General features: G+C 39.0%; 1 protein-coding gene across 1 annotated transcript; it reads right to left on the bottom strand.

Annotated features, from left to right (window-relative positions):
• Positions 1 to 6,560: 6,560 nt before the first annotated feature.
• Positions 6,561 to 7,193, bottom strand: LOC124404721 (ATP-dependent DNA helicase PIF1-like). The gene is made up of 2 exons (XM_046879056.1): positions 7,059 to 7,193; positions 6,561 to 6,965 (listed from the first exon to the last, which is right to left on the bottom strand). Exons 1-2 carry the CDS (start codon positions 7,191 to 7,193, stop codon positions 6,561 to 6,563), a joined length of 540 nt encoding a protein of 179 aa, XP_046735012.1.
• Positions 7,194 to 9,961: the final 2,768 nt, after the last annotated feature.

Here is a 9,961-nt window from a genome sequence, read left to right as displayed (position 1 = left end):
CATGATTCACAAAGATACTGGCATCATTCGATGCAACCAAAACGATAATTAAGATACGATAAGAGAAACAGAAATTAGAGCAACTTCGTAACAGTACGATATAAAGGCAAAAGCCTTACCTTAGTCGGTGACGAGATTAGGCACTGATTTTAAATTAAATTAAACTTAAAGAGAGCGAAGAAGGAAGGAAGTGAAGTTAACGGAAGGAATTGAAGCTAAAGGAAGGAGTGAAGCTAAAAGATCAAAACGGTAGTGGGTGCGAAAAAGGTAACGATAGCGATAGCGGTAGAGGAATAAGCGATAGTGGTAGAATATAAGAGGAAGGTGGAGGATTTCTAACTAAACGAGAGCGAGGTGGTAGCGAAGCTGTCTCCTGGCGGGTTGAGCGTAGAATAGGCAGAGTTCGGAGTCCGGATCAGCGATCTCGCCGGTGTCGTCAGGTGATTCTTCTTCCCCTTCGGTGGTCATTCAATCCCCACCATAATTGGGTCATCCCTCTGGCGAATATCGGCTACGCGTTATCGACGATTACCGCTAGATGAGCGTAGTTGACATCACACGTACTTTTCTTCGGCTGCTGCGTCGTACTGTCCAGGTTGCCTGTCATTGGGGGTTCCCTCCACGGGGCAGGTACGTAGGCTACCTCCGGAAGGTTACCGGATGGAGTGCAACTCCACATTGTTTGCCTCCACCGGCTTCATCGTCTAGGCAGCGGCCAACTGCCCACGATATATCACGAAGACCATGCAGTCACACGGCGGCTTACAGCACCTCATCGTCCGTGGACCATGACTCACAATGATTGTAGCCCTTACTGACAGGAAGGCTGCGTCGATCCTCAGGACGAGGGCTTTATCAACTTTGGACGTAGTGTTTTAGGCTCGGTCCGGCTCCTGGCCGGTAAGTCGGTGAACGACAGGCTGCGGTCTGCCCTTGATGTCGAACTTACGGCATCCGAAAAAGTAGGCATTCAAAGTTGTACGGGAGATTCATGATTACGAAACGGTAGTTGAATTCGTCGGTAGCTGGAACTGTAGTTTTCGGTAGTTGTCGATCCCTCGGTGAATCAAAGAAACGTGTTGATCCCTCGATGATCGTGGTCGCGGTACTTGTTTAGCTTGCGCCGAAGCGCGGGATTACAAAATTTGTACAGAAAATATTAGTAACTAGTATTTTTCGCCTATATCGTATCGAGCTTGCTTGGAGTACCCCGCCAGGGACGCGTTTTCGGTAGTTTCCTTTAGATTTTTAGCCTTGTAACGAGCCATTCTGAAATGCCACGTTACAATATATAATAGACTTGGCCAAAAAAAGGACTTCTTTCAAATGGTAGTCCGAGAATATCATTGAGGATGACAAAATAAAGTTAACGTTCAAATTTGAGCCCCTAATTTTAATCGTAAGAAGCCCATCATCGTGAATTTTGATTTTTTTACTGCACACCCATATTTCACTCAAATATTCTGAACAATATATTTGAAAATTACGAACAATACACATTTTCGAAGGAAATTTTATTCCCCACAAACAAGGTCTCATTGAAAATTTTCGTCCGACAAGCCGTTCTTACGTAATCCTTAGACATCGATCTGTGTTTACGATTTAATTTTTCAACTTTGGAATTTTGTAACTGATATACCAATCTGTTTCTAAGATAGAACGATACATGTTCTTGAGGGAAATTAGACGCTCTACGAAAAAGGTCTCTATCGCATTTTTCGTAAAATTTATTCTTTCAAAAGTTATTGAGGGTTCTTAAATACCTTTTGACCTTGAACAACTTTTGGAAAAGTGAATTTAATAAAAAATGTAATAAGCCCTTTTTTTTAGAGCGTCTAATTTCCTTGAAAGACATGTATCGTTTTCTCTTAAAAAACGGATTGGTTCATCAGTTACAAAATTCCAAAGTTGAAAATTTCAATCGTAAACACAGATGAATGTTCAAGGCATGATGACGTGAAAACGGCTTGTCAGACGAAAATTTTCCATCAGACGTTTTTTGTAGAGAATTAAATTTCCTTCGAACACGTGTATCATTCATTATTTTCAGATATATTGTTCTGAATATTTGAGTGGAATATGGGTGTGCAGTAGAAAAATTGAAATTCACGATGATTGACTTCTTACGATTAAAATTAGGGGCTCAAATTTGAACGTTAACTTTATTTTGTTATCCTAAATGATATTTTCGGAGTACCATCAGAAAAAAAAGTCGTTTTTTTTTTGTTCAATACCATGTATATGATCCAAGTTGGAGAATCTGAAGTTAACCTTGAAAAAAGAATATCCGTAAACTTTCAAGGCTCTATTTCACTTATGAGAGGTGCCGGTCATTTTGTTATTTTTTATTTTTTATAGCCCAGATTCAAGGCTATATTTTTTGTGGACGCCATGTTGAATATTCAATCACGAAAAAATTGAAAATGTTTTGTTTTGGATTGAATATTCAACATGGCGTCCAAAAAAATATAACCTAGAGTTGACCTATAAAAAATTGGAAAAAAAAATTATCGACACTCCTGATCAGAGAGACGGAGCATTGGAACTTTAAGGATCTTTTTTTTTCAAAGTTAACTTGAGATTTCTCAGCTTAAAGCATAAGCAATTTTTTGTAACGGTCAGTTTAATGTATATTACACTGTATAAGAAAACGACTTCTTTACAAAATTCGAATTGAAGAATTGTTCTAAATGACGCAAAAATAATGCTGTCCAATTTTTAGGTCTCAATATTGATATTCAGAGGTGCCTTACGGCGATTTTCTTATTCTTGGTCAAATAATATAGAAAAATCTTTTTTCTCTCTTTGGCATTTCATAACTCGTCAACGTATAGGTATAGTGATGAGACCAGAACATGTCTTACAAGGAATTGAATGCTCTAAATAAGAGGTCTCTTGTCAGCTCATAAATCACTGAACATTTTGCTATGAAAGATTTTTCGAATCCGTTCATTTAAAGCCAAATTCTCTCTTGGAGCAAAAGGGGGTTTCGAGGGGTGGGTGCTCAGGGGTAGCAGCTCAAAATTCGAAAACACGATATTCTGACAGCTCATAAATCACTGAATATTTTGCTATGAAAGATTTTTCGAATCCGTTCATTTAAAGCCAAGTTCTTTCTTGAAGCCAAAGGGGGTTTTGAGGGGTGGGTGCTCAGGGGTTGCAGCTCCAAATTCGAAAACACGATATCCTTCAGCTCATAAATCACTGAAGATTTTGCTATGAAAGATTTTTCGAATCCGTTCATTTAAAGCCAAGTTCTCTCGTGGAGCCAAAGGGGCTTTCGAGAGGTGGGTACTCAGGGGTTGCAGCTCAAAATTCGAAAACACGATATCCTGTCAGCTCATAAATCACTGAACATTTTGCTATGAAAGATTTTTCGAATCCGTTCATTTAAAGCCAAGTTCTCTCGTGGAGCCAAAGGGGGCTTCGAGGGGTGGATGCTCAGGGGTTGCAGCTCAAAATTCGCAAACACGATATCCTGTCAGCTCATACATCACTGATCATTTTGCTATGAAAGATTTTTCGAATCCGTTCATTTAAAGCCAAGTTCTCTCTTGGAGCCAGAGGGGTTTTCGAGGGCTGAGTAGTCGGGGGTTGCAGCTAAAAATTTAAAAACGCGATATCCCGTCAGTTTATAAATCACTGAATATTCTGCTCCGAAGATTTCCTAAATATGTTGTTATTAAGACTAATTTTCTTAAACGGAAAATCAGATTTTTAGGGGCTGGTCGCGCGGGGTTGTACCTATGGATATAATATAAGTGTATCCAGAAAGCTCATAAATAGCTTATAATTCTCAAATTTTTTTCCCCACTTTCTTTGTTGTGGGGGGGGGGGGGGGCTGCGTGCGCACGTTCTCAGCCCCCCCTAACTAAAAATATGAAATTTTTGCTCAATTTTTCCAGCTCAAAATTTGAAGTTCTGTTATTTCGAAAGCTCATAAATAGCTCATAATTATGGTATATTGAATTTTTTCCCAACATTTTTTTTTCTTGCAGCGGCGGGAGGGGGGGGTGGTTGCTCACGTACCTAGCCCCCTACTTAAAATCGCTAATCTCTGCTTGACTGGTTGAGCTCAAAAATCGAAACTTGGATATTCTGAGAGCTCATAAATAGCTCGTAATTTTCCATATTTTGATTTATTTTTTTTTCAAAGTGGGGGGGCTAGCTACTTAGAGGTATCGCGCTCGAGTGCACATAGCCGTGCCACGCGCAGGGTAAGCAAATAGCTAGCCGCGCCGCGAAGTTTGAATCGAATTCTCGCCACTGTGCGAATATTTGTCGATATATCTTCTGAACCACTGCACCGCCCACTACAAAATTTTCAGACAACCTTTCGCATTGAAAAAGGCACGCTGTGTATAGGTTTTAGCAGATTCAATCAGGGCATTTTTGAGTTACGGATTATTTTCGCGCATTTTGTATTAAAACTACACTGAAACGGGGTATAAAAAATCCCCAAAACATTGTTTCGAAAAGTTCTCACAAAAACCCAAAATTTTTGTTCAAGCACTTTTCTCGTTTGTCGTCCAGATTTTAAGCTACGTAGACGCGAAAAATTAAAAAATTGTTGGAATCAATTTTTTGGATGAGTTCTCCTGAAGAAATCATAAGTCAAGAAAATCTGTAAAAATTCAAAGTTCATCCTTTCAATATGTACTTTATTTGTGTGAAAGGGTAATCAGATTAAAATGGGTCAGGGATACCGACCGTTCGAGTTGACGTGGAATACCCCATATGCATCGTGATAATTGAAAATGTAAGTATTTTCACTTTGGTTTCATGTGTTTATTAATCTATCACAAGACTATCAGAAATTAATGATCATCAGATGGAGTCATTAGTGCAGCGTATTTTACAATTTTTGTCTTTCGCCTTACGTAGTTGTGGTTTTTTTCTGTTGATGCCTTGATGTTACAGCTTACAGACGATTTCACACATACATGTCTAGATTTCATAATTTTTTTGTTGATAACTGCGTATGGTTATCATAATACATTTGTAATTGTGAATGGGCATATTATTATTGATTCGTTAGGTGTTATCACTAGCACTGACAAATCGCGTATGTAGCTAAGGTGCTTTTTCTACAAACTGGCAGTTTTCGCATTCACTGTCAATTCTCGACCATCGTGACAAAGCAGCATTCATTAAATCCTGTAGGTTTTTGGGAAACTTGGCACCTGGTGCGACTGTAACGGGTAGAGCCAATATGTGATTGGACTGTGTGTTGTCCGAGCTAGTGCCACAATTATTGCATCTAGTAGTTGTGATCAATTGATGTTCGATTGCTTTACGTACAGTATTAGACTTTTCTAACAGTGCCATTCAAAATTTGGCTGCGTCTTGCTGTGTTTCATCTTGAAAATGTCCGCCCGCCAACTCTCAAACTGCGAGTGTATTTTAATTTAGTTCTATTTTTGACGTACGAATAGGCTAATTTCTCCAATGCATCGTTGTTATTCAGCTTGATTAGCTCGCATAAAATATTTGGACAATGAAATAGGCACTGAAGAGTGGCGTTGGCGTCACAAGAAACACCGTCGACATTTTCGATGCCGACAACGGTTTGCGAGGAGTCTTGTAATGCGTCACTATTTTGTCCTGTTTGTATTTCTCGTACATACGTTAGAAGCGACCATACAGCGTCTTTGACTAATAATTGCGGTACACGTGTAGTATTAATTTCAGCCAATTCCGGTTTATATAGCTTTCTGAGCCGATTGTACTCTATAAGTGCCAATTCTTGAACCTCCACTGACCGCGGATTCAAATTTATCAAATGTAATCCTTCGAGCGATTTGACTCTTGACAAAGCGACGTATGCTTGTCAGGAAGTGAATACAGTCTCGCCAATGTATCCAACCACGCTGTTTAAAGACAAGCCTTGACTTTTGTGAATGGTTACTCAGTAACTAAGAGACAGTGGAAATTGATCCCTGAATATATATGCGCCGTTCATTATTTCAAACACCGTCGATGCTCTTTTGATAGAATATTCTACTCCCGATGCTGTAGCAATTTTTACCGACTTTATTTCGCGCCCATCGATATCTTGGGATACACCAATCACATGACCTATTGTAACATTAATAAGACCTATCGAGACGTCAGTATTTCGTCTTATGATCTTTGCCTCAATCTTAATGGTTATAGTTTTTGCCAGTCCAGCTGTGCGAGTGCTATCCTCGTTTTCTTGGTTTAGAAGTTTGGTTAATTTCTTTTTCCAATTATGCAATACAATCTACGCTATCTATTGCGTTGAGGTGTATTTCCTCGTCTGGAATTTTAGCTCGCATAGGCGTATTTAAAATATCACACTGATTACGAGTTGGAAACAAACAGACTGTATCGAGTGGTAGCTGATTGATAAAATTGCATAACTCTTCGAGTCTTGCACGTACCGATTGACCACTGAATTTAATTCTTCTTGACTCGAGAACTATCTGATCCTCACTTGTCATAATTCCAAACCGTACTCGAGACAATATATCTTGGTACGTTGAGTCATTCTGTTGACGTACATTTATCTGAAGCTCATCGTACGAGAACAAATCGGCTCAAAGATTAACAGCACCGACCGAACCGAGATATTTCTGTACTTTATCTTTTTTTAACGTTAGATACGCTGAATCTGCGATAACTGGTGGTAGCTGCAACAAATCACCCATAAGTATAATGTGTTTTCCGCCGAACCAACGATCGGATGTATTTTTAGTATTAGATATTTCAGATAAACGCAAGTGAATGCAGGTCAAGATTACATTGGAAATCATTGATACTTCATCTATGATGAACAGCATTACATTTTTTAATTCTGTCCGCAAGATTTTTAATACTTTGTCGGACAATTCTTCATATATGGGTTTACCGCCATGCTCAACTGGTAGTTGAAACAGTCTGTGTACCGTCAGTCCGTCGACATTGAAAGCAGCCAGACCTGTTGGTGCTGTAACAGCCGTTGTCTGGCCAAGGATTCGTTTTGTCTAGCATTGAATGGTTTTTATGAGGAAGCTTTTACCGGTACCACCCGCCCCGTTTACAAACATCCTCAATACCTTATTTTTATTGTTTGAAAGCAAGGTGTTTGTTACACTATCAAATATACACTTCTGTTCGTTATTCAGTTGTGCTATCATTTCAGTCACATCGACTTCTGTTGTTAGTCCGTCCGCATTATTCAATTCCTGCATAGCTGAGTTAGCCTCGATCGGCTGAAAACCTAATGGATTATCTCTATTATTGTCATTCGATTCTTGGCTGATTGTCAGGCGCGAGCTCAGGCGACAAACTGTCTTGATAGATCATCTAGTTTCTGCTCAATTAATTCTTTCACATGCTCGAATCCTTTTTGAATATCAACCAATCGTTCGTGATATTTGAATGCTTTCATCATTTCAGATTTGCCATTGTCGAATGCTTCGGCGTATGAACCGTAGGTACCTTTCAGCTCAATGGTGTCTCCCCACGGCTTAAACAAGAGCAACAGTTCATGGAAATATTTTTCGGGCCCTACGTTCGGGTTATATTGATATCGATTTATTAAATAACCACGTTGCCTTTTTTTCAGGTACAAACCAAGATCGTATATTTCTACTTCTGTGTTGGTGGGATATACTTTTGTAATTTCATACCATTTTGCAAAATCGTACAAATTAACCAACTCTAATTCTACCGGTCTATCTGGATGGTAATTGTCTATAAGCAACGGGTACAAAAGATCTGTCGATTCGGGATGCAATTTTTTTACAATTTTGTAGGGTTGAACTTTTCTGTTCCTAATTTGATTTACATCCAACCATTTAATAGTTGTGTTGGGGTCACTTCCGTACAAAGAAATCCCTAGTAATGTATCGGCAGCTTCCAAAGCTCCGCATTCTCTGTTATTCAAACTGCGCAAGGCTACACTCCAAAGCCGACTGCTCAATGATTTGGTGGTATTAATATAATCGAACATTTCTGTCGTGTTACCAGTTTCAGTTTTAGTCGTATATCTAGTACAATACCAATTCAGTATTGTTGACTTTTCACCTATGAATTGTATGTCCATATTGCCTTCCCATGCAACCAGGACAACAAGATTGTAGTCATTGATAAAGGCCTCTTCGCCTGACCGGGGCAGATCGTACAGTCGACTTTTTGCTTTTAATTGTTTGCTACCCGCTATAGACACTGCCACGTCTCGCATTGTTATCGAATCCGTAACCGTTCGCGGAAAACCGAATCTACATACTTTGACAAATCCATTCTTTGTCTTTTTGTTTCGTATACAGTAATCGTTATGCGTGTGCCTCTGATGCGTGTCTACACGGTGACGTAACGTGGGCGAGATATTCTTATCGGGTAATCTGCAAGTCACGTATTTGGATATAAATTTGCCCACGTCTTCCGCCGGAAATTCGCCGATAGTGGGTGCATCTTTAACCCAAATTAACAAATGAAAATGTTGCGTACCCCTGCCTTGGTATTCACGTCTCCAGAAATAATGCTCGATCTCCCCAATTGAACTATCTTTCGAACACATGATTTTTACCATTGCCTAATTTGTTATCGAGATATCGCGAGGTAGATACCGGATCTGCTGCTACAAGATCGCTTGTAGACATACGGGCCATTTTCGGTCCGTTGATATTTCGTATATATTCGGCTAAATCATCCCACATCCATCCACTCGCTTGGACTTGGTCCGTAATTAAGCACCATGGAACCTAGATCGTTTCTAGACTTGCGCCAGTACTGGTCTGTGTTACGCAATCTCGCGAAAACAGTTGTTAGATTTCCTTCCAATTTTTCTTTGGACATCAATTCCAAGTACCTGCCAGCTGCCATCTTTTCTTTTGGGTTGATTACATTCATTTTCTGAAATATACCGCTCTCCAGTTGTCGTGTGTTTGAATCGTGCAATAAGTAAAAAAGATATTGTTGATTCAACCTGAAGGCGGGATGTTTGGACTCTAATATGCATTTGATAAAATCGTAGTCTCGCAAAACAAATGTACGCTTCTGATGCTGGCCGTTAATACCGTATGGGTATAAATCTGGAAAACTCATGACATCTAAATGTTTTTCTCAGTTACGTAACGGCAGCTCGTCTACTTTAAGCAACTGATATAGAGCTGTTGCACTTTTGTTATCTCGATCACTGTTGATAGGATATATACACTGTTAGAAAAAAAATGTTAATATTAACATTTTTGCATGTCCCAGTAGGTCCACTATAAAACTAATGTTAATTGGACAAAAACCGTTGATGTTAAGTGTAATCAAACGGAATAAGTTGTTAAATTAACATAAACGTAACATTGTGTTCCGATAATAAGGACACATTTAAATAAAGGGGAGTTCCTTTAACATCATGGTAACGTACAAATGAATAAACGTAACAGTTAGAAGGAATGTAATCGAATGTTGATTGAACAATCAATTCTGTTGATTCGACATTTTTGTAATGTCAAGTTGTACATACGTAAGATGTATTATCAACTCGAAGTGTAACGTATTCCGAAGATTTCTCAACATCATTATAGTGTTATATAGAATAAGTGACATAGTTAAAAGTAATAAAATTGAGTGTTAATTCAACGAATAATACCGTTAAATTTACTTATTCGTACGTTCAACTTTGACTTATGCAAAGTGTTATATTAAGTCAAAAATGAAGTTAGGGGAAGCTCCGGTCCCTTGGGACACTTTTTTTCGAAGAGCCGTAACTTCTTCTTTTGTCAATGAAACGTCATCCAATTCGCGTATAAATGTTTTTAAAACATTCATTTACACATGGAAAAAGTTTAGACATTAAATGTTTAGGATAAATCTGTGAAATAAATGGGTTTTTGGAAGATTGCATTTGTCCCGAGGTACAAACCCAGCATGTTCATCGGGACATAGAGACTTGTACCTTGGGACAAGAGGTCAAATCTTCATGTACCTTAGGACAAATGCTGTCTGATACAAGAAAGAG

The sequence above is a fragment of the Diprion similis genome, chromosome 3, assembly GCF_021155765.1.
Source record: "Diprion similis isolate iyDipSimi1 chromosome 3, iyDipSimi1.1, whole genome shotgun sequence".
Classification (NCBI taxonomy): domain Eukaryota; kingdom Metazoa; phylum Arthropoda; class Insecta; order Hymenoptera; family Diprionidae; genus Diprion; species Diprion similis.
This window is presented reverse-complemented; position numbering and strand designations above follow the sequence as displayed.

What these genes read in the sequence shown, in the direction of transcription:
- LOC124404721 (XM_046879056.1), bottom strand. Translation starts at nt 7,193, where the DNA reads ATGCAGGAATTGAATAATGCGGACGGACTAACAACAGAAGTCGATGTG. An exon ending in TTTCAAACAATAAAAATAAG is followed by an intron (nt 6,966 to 7,058) that starts GTATTGAGGATG and finishes ATCCTTGGCCAG; the next exon opens with ACAACGGCTGTTACAGCACC.